The sequence below is a fragment of the Staurois parvus genome, unplaced genomic scaffold, assembly GCF_062004578.1.
Source record: "Staurois parvus isolate SC_StPar_1 unplaced genomic scaffold, SC_StPar_1.0 ptg000096l, whole genome shotgun sequence".
Classification (NCBI taxonomy): domain Eukaryota; kingdom Metazoa; phylum Chordata; class Amphibia; order Anura; family Ranidae; genus Staurois; species Staurois parvus.
Window position 1 is genome coordinate 1,120,053 of NW_028317892.1, and position 25,545 is coordinate 1,145,597.

General features: G+C 41.1%; 1 protein-coding gene across 1 annotated transcript in view; it reads left to right on the top strand.

Annotated features, from left to right (window-relative positions):
• Positions 1–21,216, top strand: part of DDX49 (DEAD-box helicase 49) — a 42,854-nt gene extending 21,638 nt beyond the window's left edge. The window contains exons 8-13 of the mRNA XM_089670794.1: positions 2,006–2,082; positions 4,574–4,671; positions 7,761–7,835; positions 12,672–12,760; positions 12,869–12,940; positions 19,265–21,216. Coding sequence (XP_089526920.1) covers positions 2,006–2,082; positions 4,574–4,671; positions 7,761–7,835; positions 12,672–12,760; positions 12,869–12,940; positions 19,265–19,441 — 588 coding nt within the window. The 3' untranslated portion in view covers positions 19,442–21,216. The remainder of the gene's footprint in view (positions 1–2,005; positions 2,083–4,573; positions 4,672–7,760; positions 7,836–12,671; positions 12,761–12,868; positions 12,941–19,264) is intronic.
• The last annotated feature ends 4,329 nt before the right edge of the window (positions 21,217–25,545 follow it).

Here is a 25,545-nt window from a genome sequence, read left to right on the forward strand (position 1 = left end):
ATATCTCTTCTGGAGCGATTGTGTCCTCAGATGAAATCCCTCATAGCCGTATTAATCCGGGTTTGGTATCGTTCACAGTAGGTGGTTTAATCATTCTGTAGTTTTGGTCAACTATCCATTTGATATGTATCCTGCCTAACCAAAAAAGACAATTATTCATAGGATGAGAAACATTCCAGAATGGACTTAGAAACTGGGCTGTTATTTGAGAGTAGCTAGTTTTGTGAGATTATGTGGCACAAAGGTACCTAGATATCCAATTGCTGCTTGTTGCCAATGAAATGGGAAATTCTGTTGCAGTTGCCAAAAAACACTTTTAAAAATGCTATCTATATCTATCTATCTATCTATCTATCTATCTATCTATCTATCTATCTATCTATCTATCTATCTGTGTGTATGTATGTGTGTATGTATGTATGTGTGTGTGTGTATGTATGTATGTATGTATGTGTGTGTGTGTATGTATGTATATGTGTGTATATGTATGTATATATATATATATATATATATATATATATATATATATATATATATATTAGAAAAACAGGAGTTTGTTCCTGTTTAGTCTGAACATACACAAGAATAGAATACAGATGGGTTTCACAAAATTAAATTCTAATTATAAAATTTTAATTCTAGGCAATAGACTGGTGTTTTGATGGTTATTTCAATCAAACGTCTGTGTGTTTCCGAGCACAATAGAATCGGTCTGGTATAAGATAATTGGGGGAAAGAAACAGTTTATCTCTGAGATGTGCTGTCCAAGATTTTTATGAGTTTTCTGTTTAGGGTAGAGATACATAATCTTTCAAGGTTGAGGGAATCTGGTCCGCGTGCGGTATATAATCTATCCTTGTAAATTATTTTGCTTTTATTAGGTTGTTCCATTTGTTTCCACTTGCAGACATACAAGCATTTGCTGCATTAAGAAGGTGTTTAAGAAGAGGGTATTTAGGTAAACTGTTTGTTTATGGGAAAGAGAAACACCCTAATCTACTAGTGGTTTAAACCATTATCCAAAAATGTTGTAGTTTAGGGTAGTGGCAGAAAATGTTGAAGAATGGTCCCTCTGTCTCCTGATTTCGCCAGTGGGGTGGATACCTGAGTATTTGATGTAGTTTCTGTGGGGGTCTATACAACTTTGTCAGTAATTTGTATCTGTTCTTTTGATATAAGGATATATTGAGGCCTCATGAGCAAAAAGAAGTATCTGATCTTTTTGGGCTTGTGGGAATTTCATCTGCAAGCCTGTTTCCCAGTTCAACAGGAACATGATATTGGGGATGTTTTCCCATCAGAAGTAGATTATAGTAAGGTCAAAGAGTGTTGGTTATTTTTTTCGCATGTGTATAATATTTAGAATGGAGTGCTAGGGTGGATCGCTTGAACTATGTCAGGTAGGGATCTAATATAAGAACCCAGGCACGTGCGCCGTTTCATGACATCAAGATTGGGAGCGACGATAGTCAAGAGTTCTGCACTGATCAAAGGGCTGCCCTGGTGAGAAGTGTATATGGAATGGAGAGGTTGTGTGCAGTTTACATGTTAATTTAAGGTATATGTATTTGTGTATTCTCCTTAAGAAAATATTCAGCAAAATTAACTGCAAGATGGGCTTGTGTATACAGGCTTTGGGCTTGTATCGATGGCATCAGTTTGACGTCAGTTTGAGACACTTTTGCGATCCTTCATAATTCATCGATGGGTTAATTTTACCAGCCATTGACCTCGTTTTAATCTGCATTTGACCTGCTTCAGGTGGATTTGCCCTCCCATGGACTTGACTTTCTGGCAAAATCCATCAAACTACACTGTACAGTACACATTCATTGCATATGAATAGTATTTCCGAATGATTCATGTAATTTAACTGTCTTTGGAAAAGGCGGAGGATATTCTGTGTTTACTGAGAAGCCTGTGCTTGACCCTGTAGATTGTTACTGTAACCGTGACTACTTTCTGAGGACAGAAAAAAAAATGTTTGTTTTTTTTCTTTTTGTAGAAACAGAGATTTGCTGCACTTGCAAAATTTAAATCAAGTGTTTTTAGGATTCTTATCGCAACAGATGTGGCTTCCAGGTAAATAAAATTACAAATTACTCATGAAAGTCCCTTGGATGTTGTTTTGGTTTAACCAGTGCAATTTATGTAGATGCAGCTTGCAATTTTTGTTATCTACAGACCTATAATTATTTCATATTTTAAATTGCACTAAAATAGTCAGCACCTCAGATCACTGCCTAAAACAGCTCACACTCTGAAATTCCGATCAGTCATATAGACACTGTATGTAGGGCCAGATAATTACCAGCATGTTTAGTATTTTTACTTTTTTTTTTTTTTCTTGTGGGAGGAAAATCCAAGTGGACACAGGGAAAGCAGAATGCCTGTTGATTGCATCCACTGGAGAACTTAATTCAAAGCGCTAGTACTGCAAAACAATCACTTATTTACCATGTTTTCTCACAACTGATTTATGCCAGTCCTTTAAAGTGATAATAAAGGTCACTTTACAAAAAAAAAAAAATAACAAGCATGTCGTACTTACCTGCTCTGTGCAATGGTTTTTACTAGGGATGCACCAAAATTTTGGCCACTGAAACATATCGACTGAAAATAGCCAAATAGCCGATAGGAAAAATTTAGTTGATACAGGTGCCGATACAGGAGACTGTGTGTACTGCAGATGTGAAGGGGGGAGGGGGGGTGGACGGCTGAGAAAGGCAGGAGAGGAGCAGTATATACAGTGACTGGCTGTCACTATGGGGTTTATTTACTAAAGCTGGAGAGTCCAAAATCAGACTCCCTTCTGCATAGAAACCAATCCGCTTCTAACCTCAGCTTGTTCAATGAAGCTTTGGCAATGAAACCTGGAAGCTGATTGGTTTCTATGCAGAAGGGAGTCTGATTTTGCACTCTCCAGCTTTAGTAAATAAACCCCTATATGTCAGTGCTGGTTTTTAAATGCTGTCACTTTCCCCCCAGCTAAAAGAGACAAGGTTTAGTTTTATTTTATTTCCAGAGATAAAAGAAACAAAGTTTACTTTAGCTCCAGGGAAAGTGACAGCTAATTCTGTGAGCTATAGTGAAGAAAAAAAAAAAAAGCCGGCAATTGCATTTAAAAACCGGCACTGACAAAAATTGACAGCCAGTGAGAGAGCCTCTCTGTATACACTGCTCCCCCACTGTATACGCTGCTCCTCTCCTGCCCTCTCCCCCCTACAAAGAGGACCTGTTACTCATATACAATCACATAGGGGACTAATGGTCCCCTATGTGATAGCAATAAAATCATGTTAAAAAAAAAATATACATACATACATACATACATACATACATACATACATACATGAAAGTAGAAAAAAAAACAAAAAAAAAATTGGAGCCTCCCCAGCCTCACATAAGCAGACGTTTTGGTTCAGTTTTCGGCCACATGCATTCTGAATATTCGGTATCCGTTTCGGCACCAGAATTTTCTTTTTGGTGCACCACTAGTTTTTACCTTCGTGCATAGATTGCATGAAGGTAATACACCTTCAGCCTTTACAAACCATTTAAATTTTTTTTCTGTATGTGAAGTTTTCAAAGCTCATTTAAAGCAGCACTCAATGCCAGTTTTTAAATCCGGAGGTAAACATTTATTTTTGCATATATTATTTATATATTGCAGCTTACCATATCTTAGATTTGATGGTTGCCTTAGTTTTTCTTTTTTTAGGCTTTCTTTCTTCAGTTTTCTTCTGGTGATTCAGCCAGCAAGTCTTTTGTTTTTCAAAACAACAAGCCTCCCAGCAGATTGTATCAGTTACAGACCTGAGACAAACCATTTAACACTGGCATGGGTGCTTACAATGATCAGTTTTTATTTATGGAAAACCTTTATCCCAAAGGGAAACACTGTTTGCTGTAATGGATTATAAAGTATTAGCTGGCGTTTGGCTTCAATTTGTTAGTGTATTTAAATCTGCTGGTACAGTACATCTAACGCTCACCTCCTCCCAGCCTGACAATGTTCAAAAGTACCCCCTGTGCTTTATCCAGAAAAGGGGCATGCTAACACAAGAGGTGTGTTACTGGCCAGATCACCAGGGGAAACAGCCTAAGAAACAAAAGCTGATACAGCCACATTAGTAGGCTGCAATATATTATGTTTTTGGCTTTGTGTTTATTACTGCTGTTAATGATTTGATTCAGAAAGCATTATTTTATATTATATTATGCTTTCCTCAACTCTTCTCTTTATGTCAACCTCCATATATGAAATCAGCCAGATAGGAGTACCTGCATGTGTCACCCATTTGCCGTTGTAACAAGGGACCATATACATTGGTAGACATTTTGCAGTGCTGTCAGACTAATATATTTTACGTGCTTGTTGCTGGAGCTTTAGGGAGCATAGAAAGGAGCATACCATTTGCTTTATAGTTCATGGAGCTTCATTTAATTACAGGCACTGAATACTGGTGTCACCCTTTAGTATAGCATAGGTGTGGAAAACACAACAGCTGCTGTTTAATTTTTGCCACTAGTTGAATCAGAAGCATATGTTATTAATCTCTTACATTTTCAGGGGCTTGGACATCCCCACTGTCCAAGTAGTGATCAACCACAACACACCAGGCCTACCCAAGATCTACATCCATCGCGTAGGAAGAACAGCAAGAGCAGGTATGGAGATCAGCCACATCCAGCAGGATGAAAACAAGAAATCCCTATCTGAATTTTTTTTTTTTTTTGTGTTTGGTAGATGTCCATAACCACTTGCCCTCCTGTGGATTTACCCCCCTTCCTGACCAGGCCATTTTTTTGCGTTACGATGCTGCGTTACTTTAACTGACAGTTGCGCGGTCATGCAACGCTGCACCCAAATTAAATTTACATTGTCTTTTTTTTTTTTTTTTTTCTTCCACGAATTGAGCTTTCTTTCAATGGTATTTGATCGCGTGTGCGCTTTTTTTTTTTTTTTTGCGCTATAAAAAACAAAGACCGACAATTTTGAGAAACTATTTTTTACTTTTTTCTATTAAACATGTCCAGCAAAAAAATTGTAAAAATCTAATTTCGTCGTAAATTTAGGCCAAAATGTATTCTGCTACAGGTCTTTGCTAAGAAAAAAAAAATTCCAATAAGTGTAAATTTTGGTTTACGTGAAAGTTTTTTTTTTTTTTTCTTTCATAGTGTTTACAAATGGCGGTATATATACTGGAATTTTTTTTTTTTTTTCATTTAACTAGTAATGGCGACGATCAGCGACTTATAGCGGGACTGTGGTGGGCATTCTGACACTGGGGGGAACTGACTTGGTGTCACTGACATACCCAGTGACATCAATACAGTGATCAGTGCTATAAAAAAGGACTGTCACTACTAATGGCCTTAGGCAGGAAAGGATTAACATGAGGGGTGATCAAAGGGTTAACTTGGGAACGTGCTGAATTATCTCTTGTTTAACTAGTTGCCGATCGCAGATAGCCGAATGACGGCTGCACTGCGGCCGGCCAGTTCTGAGTGGACGTCATATGACGTCCCCCCAGAACGTGCTCTCCTGCGCGCCCCAGGGGGCGCGCACCCGGCGATCTCCGTGATCGCTGTGTCCTACGGACACAGCTGATCACGTGATGTGGTAAAAGGCCAATCACAGCGGCCTTTTACCACCTGATCAGCGGTGTCCAATGACACGCTGATCAGAGGGAAATGCAAGTGCCGGTTCTCGGCTGCACTTTCCTCACGCTGTCAGATCATGAGGAAAGTAGTGTCGAGAACCGGCAGTTGTCAGAGCGGGGATCGGCACCGATCATCAGGGCACTGATGATCAGTGCCCAGCAGTGCCACCCGCAAGTTCCGCCCACCTGTGCCCAGCAGTGCCATCACTAGCTCCGCCCACCTGTGCCCAGCAGTGCATCCACCTGTGCCCAGCAGTGCACCCACCTGTGCCACTCTGCAATGTCACACACCTGTGCCCAGAAGTGCCACCTACCTGTGCCCACCAGTGCCACCCACCAGTGCCGCCCAGCGGTTGTGCCAGTCAGTGCCCAGCGGTTGTGCCAGTCAGTGCCGCCAGTCAGTGCCCAGCAGTGATGCCAGTCAGTGCCGTCTGTCAGTGCCGCCTATCAGTGCTGCATATTAGTGCCGCCTATCCGTGACACCTCATTAGTGCTGTCTATCAGTGCCGCCTATCCGTGCCACCTCATTAGTACTGCCTATCAGTGCCCTTTAGTGCTGCCTATCAGTGCCCATCAGTGCCGCCTATCAGTGCCCATCAGTGCTGCCTCATCAACGCACATCAGTGAAGGAGAAAAATTACCTGTTTGAAAAATTTTATAATAGAAACAAAGAAACTTTTTTTTTTTTTCAAATTTTTGGCAATTTTTTATTTATAGCGCAAAAAGTAAAGCGCCCAGTGGCGATTAAATACCACCAAAAGAAAGCTCTATTTGTGAGAAAAAAATTATCAAAATTTCATATGGGTACAATGTCGCATGACCGCGCAATTGTCAATCAAAGTGCGGCAGCGCTGAAAGCTGAAAATTGGCCTGGTAAATAAGGGGGTATAAGTGCCTGGTAGGCAAGTGGTTAAAATAAGCTTCTATCATTTTCACATTTATAGAGTGAATTATTTAAACTTCTAGTGACTTGAAGCTATGTTCACTAGTGTAACTGCATCTTTGGTGCTGATTTAAAAAAAAATAAAAAAAAATGGATTCCCCCACCCACACAAGGGATGTGGATGGAGGAATCCTCCCCCACTGTACCATTGTATTCTGACAGTAGGGCTGTCAGAATACACTGATCAGTGGCTGCAGCAAGCTACTAATCAAAAAACAAAAAAAGTTTTCCATTAAACAGAAGTAGATTGCTGAACCGATTTCTGTTGAGCAGGAATGGCCATAGATGGATTGAAATTCGGCCAGTCCCTGCAGAACCCTCTGAATTTTGACCCATCTATGCAAAGCTTAAATCTTTTTATTGCAAATAATGTCATGATGTGTAGAAAACATGCACTGGCCCGGCCAGGAAGATTTGGACAAACCAGTGTGCGTGGCCTTGCTGGCGATCTCACTAGATTGGGGTCCACAGCAATCAGCAGGGAGTGTAAACATTACTGATTGCAGCAGTGTGTAGGTTCTTTCCTGCACTCACATCATCAGAGAATATTCACAGAGCACAGCAGTCTTTTTATTTTTGTTGGCTAAGAACATTTTCTACAAGTATAGAAAAATAATGGTAGATCCTGTAGAGCACAATGAGCTTGTAACTTCCTGTGCAGTGAACTGAAATCTCTAACAATATTTTCATCGTTGCCAGTTCTCCTTCTAGACTTCAGAACACTCCTCCCCATGTTTGTAGTCAGGAGAGCAGTTTAGGGTAATAACGCTGCTCTTCCACAGATACAGTACAGCAACTGAACATTGTGTCAATCTAGGATATAACGATAATACTAGTAAGAGTGTTCGTGCAGGACCACTGGGCCAAAATGAAGGAAAAAGCTGAAAAAAGAAAAATAATGCAGCTACCACGTCAAAGGACTTGTAAGCTGAAATATTATATATTTAGTCTTTGGTTTAGATGCACTTTAAGTTGAAGCTGAAATTGTAAAAATTTTACTTCTGTGCTTTCTTAGGCCCCGACTTGTAATTTCTGCTGAATATTTCTCTGAGAATGGATATTTGAAAAAAAAAATGTAGCTGGAATTGGTAACAACCTTGGTACTGTAAATATTGCTTTCTAATGACCGCTCAATGTGTTTTTTATCGTAGGACGCAATGGCATGGCAATTACTCTGGTAACACAGTATGATATTCACCTGGTGCACGCAATAGAAGAACAAATCAGTAAGTTACTGGTTGTTTGGGAAATGTTTTTTTATAATATTGGCTTTAGCTGTCATTCATACCTGAGCATTTTGTAGCTTGAAGCTCAAAGCTTTCAAATGCTCAACAAGCCAAATCCCATACTTTCAAATGCTCCCCGTTCACAGATGAGCATTCAGGCACTTGAATCTCCAAAGGGTATGTAAGCTACTTTTGAAGCCAAATGGGGACTTTTTGTTCCCATTGACTTCAGTAGGAACACCTGCAAAAATGTGTTTATGCACATTTTTCAGATGTTGCCAAAATAAGGTTATTGGGGCAAAAATGCTCGATCTTGCCCCAAAAAAGCTCCTGTGTGGCACTTGACTCCCAGAAATAAGTGGCAAAAGGGCACAACTGCACAAAAAACTGCCCCAAAATTGCCTACATACCCTACCCTTAAGCCTAGGTTTACACTGATGTACAATTTCATGGAGCACCTCGAAATGCAAGTTGGTACTGGAATCTCCTAGAGTCCACAGCATGCAGTATCCATTCAAGTCTATGGAGCTACAAATCGTACTGCACTAAACTCGCACAAGACCCTTTTTCAAATCGCATTGGATTCACACTGAATATATGCGAATGGCCTCCATAGAAACTCATGTTTTACTCATCATGTGAGTCCATGTGGTCTGGAATGCATCAGAAATTGCATCAGTGTGAACCAGGTCTTAAAGTGAGTGATCATATAGCAAAAGAAAATAGATAAGGTGGGAATGTAAGGCAGACAATGTATCAGTTTCAACAGGATATATCCTGTTCATGTCTCTCCACCTTGAGCAATAGCTCTCTCTATTCTTTGCTAGAAACTTTAGATTCTAGATATTTTGGACTGTGATAATCAGTTAAATGAATTCCCCAATATAAACTATACATGGTGAGAAAACTGCAGCATTTCCAAACCAATGTTGAAATATTGCCAGGATCCTAAAATCTATAATAATCTAAAACCTATATGTCCCTCAGAGGTCCCAGGGCACACAGCTTGTGGTCCCATTTAAATCTGTGCAGTGGTTGCTGAACAGCATGGTCAGATAGCCCCAGCCCCCATGGTCAGATTGGTCCTTAGCCTCCTCCTGAATATTACCTATTTCTAGACCAGGCTTTTTCTGGCACTTTTTGTTTACATGTAACAATCAGTATTTTTTGCTAGAAAATTACTTCAAACCCCTAAACATTATATCTTTTTTTTAAAGCCAAGGCCCTAGGGAATAAATTGGTGGGTTTTTCAAAATTTTTATGTCAGTTTTTGCACAGTGGTTTTTCAAATGCAATTTTTTGGGAAAAAACACACTTTTTAAAAATGTTAAATTAAAAAATAAAATATAAAAGATGATGCTACACCAGGTAAATAGATACCAAACATGTTACGCTTTAAAATTGTGTCCACCCATGCAATGGTGACAATGGCTTGTTACTATTCATAGGCAATGATTTATATTTCAATATTTTTTTATTGAGAAACAGGCATATAATAGCATAAAACAGGATGGCAAAAAAAAGGGGTCCACCTACATGGTGGGACATTATATAGAATCACAATCACAACACTGATAGGCACGCAAACAAATTTGACTAACAATGGCAATAAGGATACACCCAGAGAGTGCCATTACCATTAAGACGTACAGGTTTCATCAATCAATAAACAGAGACTAAACTGTAGGAATAAACCAAATGTAACAAAAACAATGCAGCGGATAAAGTAGAAAAAGAGAGAAAAGGAGGAAACAGCTCCTAAGAAAAAGGAAAAAAATAGGGGGGGTCAGTTGTAAGACTCTCACGATACAGAAATGTAACTAATCCAAGGCTCTCAAGTCCCCTCAAATCTGGACACATCGTCATGGACAATACTTGTAAGTTTATTGTTTATCATCCAATTAAGTTTGTTTCACCCTGTCCAACGGGATCACAGATTGTTTCCAACTTCTAGCTATGGTAATACAAGCTGCCAGTAAGAGGTATAAAGTTAGTTTAGTCGATTTTTTTGGGAACGTCAGCGGGAAGTATATGAAACAAGGCCACTTCTGGTGATCTACGGATATTAACTCCTGTTACCGAATATATAAAATTAAATATGCGGATCCAGAACCTACTCACAACTGGACATTTCCACCAAACGTGGAACATAGTACCTTCTTGACCACAGCGTCGGAAACCACTAGATGATACTGAGGGGTACATTTTGGCCAAGCGAGTAGTAACCAAATACCAGCGAAGTAGCATTTTATAATTGGATTCAACAAGATCAGTATTAATCGAGATCTTCGATAAAGTATGAGCCGCATTCCGCCATGTATCTAAAGCTAATGAACTATTTAAATTCCCCTCCCATTGGGTCATGTAGGACAATTTAGCGGGAGGATCAACAATGGAAGCATAAAGGATAAACGACCTCGCATCATCCCACCTGCTCCACAGGGGACCTCGAGGGAAGTAAGCGCACAGGGTTCTCTGAGTAATCTAAGTTTGCTAATGATAAAAGAGCGAAGTTGGTGATAACGAAATATTTCTCCGGGAGGCATCTGATGTTGAAGTGACCGAGGACTAAACCCATCTAAATAGTCTCCGATACGTAACAGACCCTTATTAATCCACCACTGGAACACCGATGGAGATAGACCCGGGGCAAACTCAGGATTACCAAACACTGGGGCTAATGGGGTATGTGGAGAGGAGAAAGGTTTGCGAGCTCGCCATCTACCCCACACCGATAACGAATAGGATAGAGTAGGACACAAAATAGGAGGACGCAATCCACCGGGAAGCCACATGAGAGTACCCACAGCGTATGGATGGCACGAAAGAGCCTGAATCCTCACTGGGGGACATATCCCCTGGCCGTAGTACACGATAGCTGTGATATTTGGGCCGCCTGAAAATATGCCAGGAGATTAGGGAGTCCCAAACCGCCATGCCTCTTCAGGGAGAATAAGGTAGACTTGTTAATCCTAGGGTGTTTCCCCTCCATATAAATCTAGAGACCGTAGTAATAACAGTTCCCATTTTGGGACCATGATTGTCAGCGTCCTGAAATAGTACAATAATCTCGGTAAAAAGGTCATTTTAATAGAATAAATTCTACCGAACCAGGAAAGTGAAAGATCCTGTCAGTCTAGTAAGTAATTTTTAAGTTGTTTGAAAAGTGGGAGATAGTTGGTCTTGTATAACGTTGATATAGATTTCGTGAGGTGAATCCCTAGATAGGGAAGAGAGCCAGGGGCCCACTGAAAAATCTAAATTTTCCCCGAGGTAGCGAACCTCTGAATCGGGTAACGAGATATTCAAGGCAACCATTTTAGACAAGTTAAGAGTAAGACCAGGGGCCTCAGAAAACCGATGAAACAAGTGGAAGAAACCAGGCAGAGACGTTCAAGGATTAGAAACATACATGAGAACATCATCAGCAAATAAGGCGCATTTATGATCCCGTTGACCACAGTAGATGCCCGAGATAGTGGGATCAGCACGAATAGCAATCGCAAGTGGTTCCATTGCCAAAGCAAAGATCAATGGAGAAAGAGGACATCCCTGTCTAGTCCCTCGTTCTATCGAAAAAGGGGCTGATTTATATACACAAAGGAAAACTTGAGCGGACGGAGTAGAATATAGGGCCCGTAACAGCGTCGTAAAATGAGGGCTAAACCCGAATTTGTCTAATGTCTGAAACAGTCCCAGCTTGGGGATGACACTGATGAATGGTTTATTTTCATCTGGGAGTACCATTCCCCCGTCCTGCAAATAGTTAAAGTAGAGGGCCATATGTGGCATCAAAATATCAGGGAAAGCTTTATAATAATTATTGGGAAGACCATCCGGTCCTGGGGCCTTATGAGAGTCAAGAGATTTCACCACGTTCCCGATTTCTTCACATGAAATAGGCCATTCCATCATCTCCCTATGGGTCTCCTGGAGGGGGGGGAAGCAAAACAGACCCCAAAAAGGTGTCAAGAGACGAAGAAGAACCCCCTTTGGGCGACCTATAAAGTTTAGAGTAGAAAGAATGAAATTTGTGGAGGACCTTACTAGGGTCCTGGGATAACGTACCGTTATCCAATCTGAGTTTGGGGAAAGACATCTGGGAATGTCTGGGAGTCACCTTGCGTGCTAACAAAGTGCCAGGTCTGTCCCTCCAAGTAAAGAATTTGATTAGACCAACGAAGTTGTTTGTCAGCAATGGTAGTAAGACACAAATTAAGTTCCAGTCGGGCCTGGTCAAGCTTAAGTAACAAATCAGGACTGGGATTTTGCTTATGTTGAGCAACCAGGTCAGTGTATAACTGAGTTTAAACGGTAAGTAGGTCATTTCGGGCTTTTTTAAGACTAGAAGAAAGTTGAATAATACACCACCTGACCGAGGCCTTATGAGCTGCCCATAGGCAATGATTTAAAAGCCTTTACAGATTACTGTTTTAGATTTACAGAGGAGGACTGGTGCTAGAGTTACTGCCCATGATCTGACATTTGTTTTGATACCTCACATGTGGAACGATGACTGTTTGCATGCATTCGCCTAAGCATGGAGGAACTTTAATTATATATTTTTTTTTTTTTTTTTTTTACACTGTTCTACATTTTTTTTATAACTTTTATTGCTGTCACAAGGAATGTAAACCTCCCTTGTGACAGCAGTAGGCATGTGACAGCTACTCCTTTATGGAAGGATCTGGGCTCACATATATCAAATAGTAGTTCTCCCAATTTGCCAGCAATAATGAAGATACAGTTTGATACAGGTGTCTTTGGGGTGGTCTGGCTTGATACTTCTCATGTCCATGTTTTAATGTGTTTGTGTTTTCCAATATCTTTGACTAGATATGAAACTAAAAGGGTTTGCTGTAAAAGAAAGTGAGGTATTACAAATCCTTACTCAGGTGAATGTGACTCGAAGAGAATGTGAAATTGTGAGTATTTTTTTTTTGTTCTCTGTGAGTATGTTGGTTCTCTGAAGTGCAGGAAGTTGGTACATGCCATGCCTCTACACAATAAAATGTATTTTCTCTTGATTATAGAAACTGGAATGCACAGATTTTGACGAGAAGAAGGAGATTAACAAACGGAAGCAGCTCATTCTGGAAGGAAAGGTAAAATGCAATAAATAGGGTTGTCATTAGTTTAATAATTTTCCTTCCACTTGGCAATGAACTCGTGGCTTAACCACTTGCCGACAGCAGATAGCCAAATGACGGCTTCACCGCGGCCAGCCAGTTCTGGGTGGACGTCCTATGACGTCCTCCCAGAATGCACTCTCCTACGCGCACCCGGCGATCACCTTGATTGCTGTGTCCTGCGGTATGGTATGGTAAAAGGCCAATCACAGCAGCCTTTCACCACATGATCAGCCGTGTCCAGTGACACACTGATCACCGGGAAATGCAATTTCCAGCTATCAGCAGTTGTCACAGGAGGGATCGGCACCGGTCATCAGGGCACTGTTGATCAGTGCCCATCAGTTCCGCCAGTCAGTGCCCAGCAGTGCCACCAGTCAGTGCCCATCAGTGCAGCCTCATCGACGCTCATCAGTGAAGGAGAAAAATTACCTGTTTGCAAAATTTTATATTAGAAACAAAGAAACTTTTTTTTCAAAATTTTTTTGGTCTTTTTTTTGTTCGTAGCACAAAAAATAAAACGCCCAGCGGTGAGTAAATACCATCAAAAAAAGCTCTTTGTGTGGGAAAAAAATGATAAAAATTTCATATGGGTACATTGTTGCATGATCGCGCAATTGTCCTTCAAGCTGCTACAGCGCTGAAAGCTGAAAATTGGCCTGGTAAGGAAGGGGATATAAGTACCTGGTAGGCAAGTGGTTAAAGATGAACTCCACACAGACAACTACAGTATATACACCAATGGAATACATATAAGAGAGCTGTACTTCCAATTCTGAGATTTCCAGAGCTCTGCTAAAAAAAACAACCTTGTTCGTAACCTGGTTTTTTTCTACTATGGTTAAGAAATACAGCTAGGTGTGCTCCCTACCCTACTGATACATCATCTCTGCATTCTCGCCTCCTATCTGCATGTCCCTTCATGCTGCTTCCCCTGTTTCCAGTCTACGTTCTGCTGTGCAGGGGATTACAGAAGGCTAATACCAAGACACCTTCAGGTACTTCAAGTAGTTTCATTTAAAACACATTTTTTTTAATGAATACAAAGGTACATCATTTTTTTTTTCCCTGGCATTCAGGAACTGCTTCAGGACAGCAAAAAATACATTTTATATACAGTATAAGACAAAACCAAATAATTCAGTCCATTTTTTTAAACCATCATAGGATTTTCAAGGCACCATAAGTGTGTGTGTGTAATATATATATATATATATATACATACACACATACAGTTAGGTCCATATATATTTGGACACTGGCACAATTTTCATGCCTTTTGGCTCTGTATGCCACCAGAACAAATTAAAACGAAACAATCCAAATGAATTTGAAGTGCAGACTTTCAGCTTTAATTCAATGGGTTGAACATAAATATCAAGTACAAATTTTAGGAACTGCAATCATTTTTATACACAGTCCCTCCATTTTCAGGGGCTCAAATGTAATTGGACAAATGAATATAATCATAAATAAAATGTTCATTTTTAATATTTTGTTGAGAATCTTTTACTGGCAATGACTGCCTGAAGTCTGGAACCCTTGGACATTACCAAAGACTGGGTTTCCTCCTTTTGTGAGGCTTTGCCAGGCTCTAACTGCAGCTGTCTTCAGTTGTCCTTTGTTTGTGGGTCTTTCTGCCTTTAGTTTTGTCTTCAGCAAGTGAAATGCATGCTCAGTTGGGTTGAGATCAGGTGATTGACTCGGCCATTGCAGAATATTCCACTTCTTTTCCTTCAGAAGCTCCTGGGTTTTTTTTGCAGTGTGTTTTGGATCATTGTCCATCTGTACTATGAAGTGCCATCCTATCAACTTTTTCTGCATTTGGCTGAATCTTGACTGACAGTATATCTCTAAACACTGCAGAATTCATCCGGCTGCTTCTGTCTTCTGTCACATCATCAATAAACACCAATGACCCAGTGGCACTGGAAGTCATGCATGCCCATGCCATCACACTGCCTCCACCTTGTTTTACAGATGACGTTGTGTGCTTTGGATCATGAGCTGTTCCAAGCCTTCTCCACACTTTATTCTTCCCGTCATTCTGGTACAGATTAATCTTAGTTTCATCCGTCCAAAGAATATTTTTTCAGAACTGGTCTGGCTTTTTTAGATGTTTTTTTAGCAAAGTGTAATCTGGCTTTTCTATTCTTCAGGCTTATGAATGGTTTGCACCTTGTGGTGAACTCTCTGTATTTGCTCTCGTGAAGTCTTCTCTTGCTTGTAGACTTTGACAATGATAAGTCCACCTCCTGGAGAGTGTCCTTCACTTGTCTGGATGTTGTGAATGGGTTTTTCTTTACCATAGAGAGGATCTTGCGATCATCCACCACCACTGTTTTCCATGGACGTCCATGTTTTTTTATGTTGCTGAGCTCACCAGTGCGTTCTTCTTTCCTCAGAATGTACCAAACTGTTGATTTGGTCACTCCTAATGCTATCTCTCTGATGGATTTGTTTAGTTTTTGAAGCCTTACAATGGTCTGTTTAACTTGCATGGACAACTGCTTTGAACGCATGATGTAGGTTCACAGCAATAGATTCCAAATGCAAATACCACACTTAGAATCAACTCCTGACCTTTTACCTGCTTAATTGATGAAGAAATAATGGAGTAGCCCACACCTGGCCATGAAACCGCTTTTGATTCAATTGTCCAATTACTTGTGGTTCCTTGAAAAAGGGGGGGGGGGCTACTCTTAAGAGCTGTAATTCCTAAACCCTTCCTCCAATTTGGATATACATATCCTAAAATTACACCTGAGAGTAATATCCATTATATAACTATAGCTTGAATATGTTTTAGTAAATATCTGAAAAAAAAAACTAAAGTTGTACCTGTGTCCAAATATATATGGACCTACGTGTGTGTGTATATATGTGTGTGTGTGTGTGTGTGTGTGTGTGTGTGTGTGTGTGTGTGTGTGTATATATATGTATGTATGTGTGTATATATATATATATATATATATATATATATATATATATATATAAAAAATACACACTATAAACATTTTATTGTACAAAAATTCAGTAGAACATCAATTTGTTGCAGAAAATGAAAAAAAGACACACTGCTAAATATTTTATAGATCGAATTTCTATTTCTCCATACAAATAACTATCACCAAATGCTGAGTATAATTGGTTAACTGTATATGTAGAACTCAGTACGTTTTTGATCTTCTTCAAAGATAGCTTGAAATACTGCATTCTGGTACACGAAAATGTGTTCTTACACTATATATGTAATTTTAGGATATATCAAACAATACACAAATAAGTATGCAAAAACTTACATGGCATAGATACAATGTATATGTAGAGTGTGTACATGGCTCATTCATAAAAATAATGTATTTTAGTCACCATGCGTCCCAACACACCAGGGTGATAAAGGTTTTCCAGAATGTACCTAGCAAAGCTTCCTCTGTAAATACAGAAGATCTCATAATGGAAATCATATAAAAAAGATTTTTCATGAACAAAAAATACTCAAGTAGGTACATATCATTCTCACCTTAATATTTTAATCCCAATGAACTAAACAGTGTCTCTCCGGGTTCCATAACATTGTATGGAAAAGAGCGTATGTAAGGGCTACTAGCTATCTAATTCGGGCTCCACCATAAATAAAATAAAACCCATAATAGAAAATTTATTAAAAAATAAATAAATAAGAACCTTATACCCAAAACATTACAATGCAAGTTGTGGCCAATATAGCAATATAACAAAAATAATTAAATATCACCTAGATCAGAGGTAGGCAATCTTTGAGAGGTAGAGATCTACCTGGACAAAATGGTAGAAAACAAAGATCACTGGGGTGCAGCGCCATTTGTTTATTATTTTTTTAGGGCGTTAACTAGCAAGCCCTCAAATAAAAGAATGGACAAGGAGGGTGCGGAGAAAACTTACAAAAATATAACAAAACTGTCACTGTAAAAGTATAACGTTGGCCTACCTTAAAAGTTGGGTTCAGCGACCCGCAAAAGTCTGATACAGGAGTCCATCATGAAGGCAGAACCACTTGAACTGCAGGCGAACTTTCTCGACTTCTTTCAGGCTTTGCTGTCTGCTCGGAGTTCTGGTGAGTGTACATAGTATGTAGGGCAGTGTACAGCAGCAAACGGGGTTCAGCAGGATGTACAACCGTGTACAGGGGTCAGTAGTATGTAGGGCATTCGGCAGATGGTCAGCAGGGCACTGCACAAGAGGGTTAGGATGGCACACCACCGTGGGGTTAGAGTCGGTAAGGTGCGATACAGGGGGGTCAGGGTGGTCAGGAGGGTGCAGTACGGGGGGTTAGGGTGACATGGTTGTCAGGAGGGCACGGTATAGGGGGATCAGGAAGGTACACCACCGGAGGGGGGAAGGGGGGGACAGTCAGGAGGGTGTGGTATGGCGGCTCAGAGTGACACGGCACAGGGGAGTCAGGAAGGCACACCACTGGGTTGGTCAAGAGGGTATGGTATGGGGGGGGGTCAGGAGGGTATGCCACTGGGTAAAGGGTGTTGAGAAGGCACACCAATGGGGGGGAGTCAGGAAGGCACACCACTGGGGGGGGGTCAGGAGGGTATGGTATGGGGGGGGGGTCAGGAGGGTATGGTATGAGGGGGGCAGGAGGGTACACGACTGGAGAGGAGTCAGGAGGGTACACTACTGTGAAAAGGGGGTTAAAAAGGCTCAACACTGGGATGGTCAACAGGGGACACCACTGGAGGGCGGTCGGCAGGAGTTTGTGGTATGGCGGCTCAGAGTGGCACGGTACAGGGGAGTCAGGAAGGCACACCACTGTGTTGGTCAAGAGGGTATGGTATGGGGGGCGGGGGGGGCTTAAGAGGGCACAGAAGTAGAAGAAGCAGTGCAATGTTCTAGTGTTCTAGTACTGATCCCAGCCAGCTTGTCCTTCTCTCTTCCATTCCATATGTCTTCCACAACTGAAGAGGACGTTTGGCTGGAATAAGCAGAGTGCACTCGTGGGAGGAGCACAGGCACGTTCGCACAAGAGCCTGAACCTGCCAAGCTTCCCTGCAGCTGTCATAGGTGGCAGAGGCAGTCCCCACCCCACAGCACGCCCTTTGCTTGTGTACGACTGCGGGTTCTACTTTGCCAAATAGGATTACTTACTGCACGTCTCCATTTTGCTCCGCAGCTCTGCCAGTTGAGGGTCGGCAAGGCAGGAACAAGATCGTAATCTACCGGTCACCTGCCTGCGGTCTACTGGAAGATTGCGATCGACAGGTTGCCAACCCCCAACCTAAATGTTTACATCCTGGTGGTCAGCAAACGGGGATTCTGAAATAAAGTAAAAAGGAGCTGTATCTAAATACACTACAAAAACAACCAAAATGGCATTATAAGGGCAGTTTCACACTGATCAATTTTTCTTCCATTTTTGCCTTATCAAAACTAGAAAAAATGTGTGACAATCCTATGGAGCTCTTCATACCAGTTGGTTGAGGGTCAGTTGCATTTTGACATGAAGTGCAGCAATGGCAAACAAACAGGTTAAAATGTTATCACAACTCACATGTTAAAAGTGTTTGTTATTTTGCTTGTCAAATCCAAAACCGGTCACTTGTGGTGCTCACAGGGCTGGAGGAGAGGTATAGACAGTCAACCCCCAAGTTGACATCACTTCCGCCCTATACCTACAGGGGTCCCGTAACTTCCAACCTCTCCAGCCCTGTGAGCACTGCAAGCGACCGGTTTTGGATTTGACAAGATAACAAGCACTTTTAATATGTGAGTTGTGATAACATTTTAACCTGTTTTTTTGCCCATTGCTGCACTTCATGTCACTTTCCCTGTCTTTCTATTGTGGGATAGATCACACAGGAGCGGTGGGGGAAATCGCATGTGATTTGGACAGGAATCACACTGCATTCCTGTTCAAATTGCATGCGACTCTTTGCAGTGCAATGTGAGCCCATTCATTTTGTATGGGCTCCGATCACACTGCAAAGGTATCGGTACTTGGTACCAGTGATAAAAACCGGTATCGGTGCAACCCTACTTATCATCCATGGAAGGAAGTACAGTGTTCATATTTACAGGTAAAATGAAAATGTGAATGAACACTTTAAGCAGAGTTCTGCTTACATGTGCCTCCATATATTTGTAATGTAAACTATTTTTATGAATGTTGCTTGAGTCACGAAATTCAACTGGCTGTCATGGCTTTGCTCATTGACAATCATATAAAAACTGCGAGCAGTAATAGGCTGACTCGACTTATATACATTAATGGTAATATTTTTGTAAATTTTCTAATGTTTATCTTCATTTAAGGATCCTGATCTGGAAGCAAAAAGAAAAGCAGAGCTTGAAAAGATTAAAAAACAGAAAAAGAAATTCAAGGAGCACATTGAAGAAACCATGCAGAAGAAACGAGATGCTGTAGTGCGCAGAAAGCTGCAGAAGAAACGCCTGAGACAAAAGAAGAAGGCTGCCAAATCGCAGCAGTGACTAAACCAAGAGTAGGCCTGATAATCAGGTCCACAAAGACTGACCTTTTTAGATGGCCATATGAGACGTCACAGATCTGTGAAAAGTATTCCTTATCCTGGGGTAACGTTCTGCTCTTGGTTGGCTTGCCCAGCAAGGATCCCTGGCACCTGTTTTTGTTACTCAATACATAGGACTGAATTACTGCCACCTGCTGAGCTTGTCATTGGCCTGGTAGCTGAATGGACGAATGTACCTGTGTGTGGCAGGAGGGCTATTTCATGGCAGCCGTACTGATATCTGATCACAAATGGAGGTCCAGATCTTCAAATGAACTGATCATTTTTGTATTTTTTGGGGGGGATTGGGTACTTGGAAAGTAAAGTATTATATTTCTTATGTAACTGTTAATGGTATGTTATGTCTCATATAACATAAAGAGCGATTTTTATTTTGGATAGAAGTCACCATAATTTAAAGCTGAACTCCAGCCTTACCTGCAGGCTTGCACAGTTGTACAGGCTCTTCTGCTGTACTAAAATTGCTTACTCTGATTTCACTGCATACTGTGAGCTTCTCATTGTGTGCATTAGAAGGCTCAGGTCTTCAAAGATAACCCACCTAATTTCCTGGCTGGAGGATGTCCAACCTCTAGAGCTTTCCTCCCCAGCCTGGATGTTTCTGGCCTTCCCTTTCATTTATTGGACTTCAACTCTTGCAGTCATGAAGGTTTAACATTACATCAGGGTGTTGCCTAGGGCAGTCTGCACACAAAGGAACACCATCATCTTCAGCCTGATACCTACTAATTAAGGCTACTTTCACACTGATCCGCCACAAAAACGCATAGGCGTTTTTGCCGCGCTTTCTGAGCGTTTTTAAAGGACACGTGACTTAAAACTGCTCCCAAAAACGCTTCCCAGAGTCATTTTTGGAGCGTTTTTTTTAACTCACCAAAGATGCTGCAAGCAGTTTATACACCACAAGCGCAACTCCTCACTGTGAAAACATGCATAGACATACATTCACATACATAGGGAAGTGGTTTTCTTGAGCTTTTCAGGCGCTTTTTTTAATGAAAAAACGCTTCAAAAGGTAGCCTAAGGCTGGCCATAGACGGGCCGTTTATCGGTCGAATTGTCGGCCGATAAACGAAAAATCGTTCATTGCTGCTAAGGATGCTGCCACCAATGCTTACGAAAAATGGCTGGTTTTCGTAGATAAAAAGAAGATCCACGAAAAACGATTTTTCGGTCGGATGAAAATTCGGCCGATAAACGACCCGTCTATGGCCTGCATAAGGCATTTTGATATTTGCATAACTCCTTCCAAATACAGACCTGGTACTTTGTTTTCTGGAAGCTATGTACCTCATCCTGCTTGCCCCTGTCGCCAGTCCTGATCTGATCTGCCTGTATTGCATAGAGAACTGCAGAGACCCAGTGATGATGTCACTGGGTTTAAAATAAGGGAGATAGAGAGGGAACTAGGGAAGACAAAATTTCAGCTTTAAACAATTCTGCCTGCCTTCTGCATATCATTTATATTGGGGTTCATCCATATATGTAACAGTTCTCAGAATTTGTTGTATGACATAAATGAACTGTGTTCAACCTTCAGCCCAAGTTACACTGTAAACATTGTAAAGGTAATTTTATCTATAATGATGATACTGCTTCTGGTATCCCATTGGGATTGCATAGTTCTGGGAACACAAACACTCTCGGGTCTACTAGTGCAGGATGCGTTGATAAAAAAATATTTTATGTATTTGAATAAAAATTGATTTTGATTTAGCAAGTGGAGATTGAACAATTGTCTGAACTATTAAGGGTCCTTTCACACTGGCTTAAAGAAACGTTGCTTCTAGAGGAGTTTAGCGTTTTTGCCTGTAGAAGCAGCTCAGTGTTATCCTATGTGTCCATGCACATAGAGACGATTAGAGGCATATATTAACTTCTTCAGCCCCAGCCACTGCATAAAAACGGTTGCAGGGCGGCACGGCTGGGCAAAACCACGTTTTAAAACGTGGTTTTGCAAAACAGTTAGGGGGCACACGCGAGGCATGCGCCTGCCCTACCTGTCCCACGGGTGTCAGCAGCGCGGGTCATTACCAGCCGTTTCCCCGCGATGTGGTGATCGCTGAGAGAGAGCAGGGCTGCATTGTTTACACACAGCCCTGCTATCTGTCAGTTGCCTGTCAGCTCCTGACAAGCTGAAGAGGGAGAGAAGAGTTTCTCTCTCCCGATCAGCCTGCCCCCATCCAGCACACACCCCCGCCCCCTAGTAAAACACTGCCCTTACACAGTTAACCCTAAAAGATTTTAACCCCTTCCTCCCCAGTGCCATTAGTACAGTGTCAGTGGTTTTTTTTTTCACTGATCACTGTATTGGTGTCACTGGGGATGTCAGTGACCCCAAGTCAGTTCCCCCCCAGTGTCAAAATGTCCGCCGCAGTCCTGCCATAAGTAGCTGATCGTTGCCATTATTAGTATAAAAAAAAATAAAAATCCCAGTATCTTTCCTGCCATTTGTAAACGCTATAACTTTCATGTAAACCAATTAATTTACACGTATTGGGATTTTTTTTAGCAGAGACATGTCGCAGAATGCATTTTGGATGAAATTTGTGACAAAATTAGATTTTTTTTTAAACTTTTTACTGGACATGTTTTATAGCAAAAAGTCCAAAATATTGTTATTTATTTTTTCTCAAAATTGTCAGCCTTTTTTTTTTATAGCGCAAAAAATTAAAACCGCACAGGCAATCAAATACCACCGAAAGAAAGCTCAATTTGTGGGAAAAAAAGAATGTAAATTTAATTTGGGTGCAGTGTTGCATGACCGCGCAATTGTCAGTTAAAGTAACGCAGCGCCGTAACACAAACCTCTTCTGTAACCGCAACACAAACCTCTTCTGTAACCGCTTCCTGACCACCCTACAGCAGAAATACTGCTACAGGGCGGCATGGGTACGCAAAATCACATATATATATATGTGATTCGTGCTCCCGTGGTTTTCACACCCCTCCCAGATAGCGTCAGATTGCCCGTCAGTACACCAGTTATCACATTTAACCCCTTGATTGCCAGGAACACGCTCATGTACAATAAGCCTCCATTGCTAGTATAATGTCTGAACGGGTCAATATCTTTGATCAGATCAGCACTATACCAGCGTTCACATTAGTATAGCGTCCCCAAAAACGCAGCGTTAGCGGGATCAGCCCCGGCACCTGCCAACACCTGCGTTTAGCCCCTACGCTTACCCCCCCCTTCTCCCCCAGCAAGTGCAGTGTTAGGTCACTGGATACATTGCACACAAAACTGCAGTGTTCGCAGAATCAGGCCTGATCTCTGTTAGCACTTGCCGGTAAATTTTGATGACTCTCATATGCAGCAGAGTGCCAGTACTAGTGCCGCTCTACCTTTTGGTGAACTGTCGAGTACCAGCGGTCTAGTACATCCTGGTCTTTCACATACCGCCTTGATTTTTGGAGCTGTTTTTCACGGAATATCTGTATGCGTTTGATTGTGGATCAAAGCAGTTTATATGCACAATTTATGGCCGCCAACCCAAATTCAAACTTTGCCAGACCATTCGCATGGAAACTCATTATGGTTTTCAAATTTAAATTTTTTTTGGGCCTAATCCTCAACATGGGCATTACTAAAAGAAATGAATTTCGGTTGTATTGGCCCGCAGACCCGATTCTTCATATGCCGTGTTCTCTGCTGCCATGGCCAGGCATAGATATGAGAGTATAATGTGTTTTATGCATTTCAGCGACAATACACTCTGTCATCCTCGGGGTAACCCTGAATTTGACCGGCTCCACAAAATTCAGCCCCTCGCAAATCACCTTAACCTAAAATTTGAAGATGTCTATACTCCCCAGCAAAACATCTGCGTTGATGAGTCCCTTATTAATTTTTCTGTCCGCCTTGCATTCAAACAATTTCTCCCCAGCAAGCGTGCCAGATATGGGGTCAAGATGTAGAAGACCTGTGAGAGGACAACAGGCTATACTTATACGTTTCGGATTTACAAGGGAAAAGATGGAAAAAAATAAGTCACGTGGAGCCCGCCCGGATGCCCAGACTACATGGCAAGATAGTTTGGGACTTGGTGTCATCATTTCTCCATATGGGGTACCACTTATACGTAGACAATTTTTATTCAAGCGTGCCACTATTTAGACATTTGTTCAATCTTGGAACTGGCACTTGTGGCAAAGTGTGACCTAATTTGTGCCCACCATTAGAAGTGGGTGGATGCAGGGCGGTATATTCTAATGGTGGGCATACCACACACTTTTTCTGGCAGAGATTTCTTCTCATTTTTTTCATTCAGTCCACAGGCTGCATACAAAAAAAAAAAAGAACATAGAATATATAACCAACAAGGACCAGCGATGTACTGGTACATCACTGGATTTGAATGGTTATACCAGGATGATGCCTACAGCTGCAGGCATCATCCTGGTATCGTTTTGTTTTCAGCTGGCGATCGGCTTTCATGAAAAAGCAATCCTAGTGGCTAATTAGCTGCAAGATTGCTTTTACAAGCAGTGGGAGATGATGTCCCCCCTACCCACTGCCTTCCACGGCCTTCTCGGGCAGTCCCGTGCCATCAGGGGAACCTGAGAATGCAGCCGGTGTTTCTGCCAGCTGACCATAGAGCTGATTGGAGACCAGAATGGTGCCAATCATCTCTATAGTCTAAGAATTCGGAAGCTACAAGCATTTCATCACTTCAGTTTTGCAGGATATAAACCGCGCCATTTGTAAATTGGGAAAGCATCTGATCACATTTTGGTTTGATTAGATAATGTAAGGGCAGAGGAGATATCTAGAGTCTGATAGACCCCAGATTTCTCAAAAAAGAATATGACAATGCCCATTGAAGTTATAGGGGTTATTTGCATTCCCTGTTATAGCATTACAAGTAATAAAAAAAAAAAATGAAAGGTACAATGTAAAAATAATTAAAAAAAAAAAAAAAAATTGCCCCTCCCATGCGCGCACACCTGTGTGCACAAGCCTTAACCCTGTGCCGTTATGTAAACAGCAGTTGCACCATACATGTGAGGTATTGCCATATTGCAGATAAGATTGATTATCTTTTATATTTTACCAAACAATTGGCCAATATATTGCGTTTTTGTGCATTAAAAATAAAAAAAAGTGGGTTTTTTTTTGTTTTTTTTTTAAATTGCTTTTGAAAAGTCGCTGCCCGAGTACTATGTGCCATAAAAAATTGTAATGCCCACCATTTTATTCACTAGGGTGTCTGCTTTAAAAAATTATATAATGTTTGGGGGTTTAAAATAATTTCCTAAGTAAAAAATACTGATTTTTTTTTCATGTGAACAAAAAGGCTTGGTCTTCAGGTGGTTAGAAGAGTGAATGATGTGTGGCATAAACTTCTAATGCTGGGCATAAAACGCCCCCACCCCCTAAAACGACCCCTTTTTGGAAAGTAGTCACCCCAAATTATTTGCTGAGAGGAATGTTGAATCAATAGAAGAATTTTTATTTTTTTACCACAAGTTTTTGGAAAATGACAAAAATAAATATATTTTTTATTTTTACACAAAATTGTCACTTAAATGATTTACTGCTCACACATTCCATGGGTATATGTGGAATTACTTCCCAAAATACATTCTGCTACTTCTCCCGAGTATGGGGGTACCACATGTGAGAGACTTTTTGGCAGTCTAGCCAAGTACAGGACCCCAAAATCCAATAAGCACCTTCAGGCTTTTAAAGGGCTTTATTTCCTCATTACACTTCCAGACTACCTATCACAGTTTCGGAGGCCCTGAAATGCCAGGATAGCATCTACCCCCCCCCCAGATTACCCCTTTTTGGAAAGTAGACGCCCCAAGGAATTTGATAAAAAGCACGGTAAGTATTTTGCAGATCTCATTTGTTGCCACAAGTTTTTGGAAAATGAAGAAAAAAAACAAAAACATATTTTTTTCTATTTTTTTTTTATATTTCAAAACCTTGTGAGAAAAAATGAGATCTGCAAAATACTCATCATGCCTCTTTTTAAATTCCTTGGGGTGTCTACTTTCCAGAAGGGGGTCATTTGGGGGGGGGGGGGTTTTGGGGCT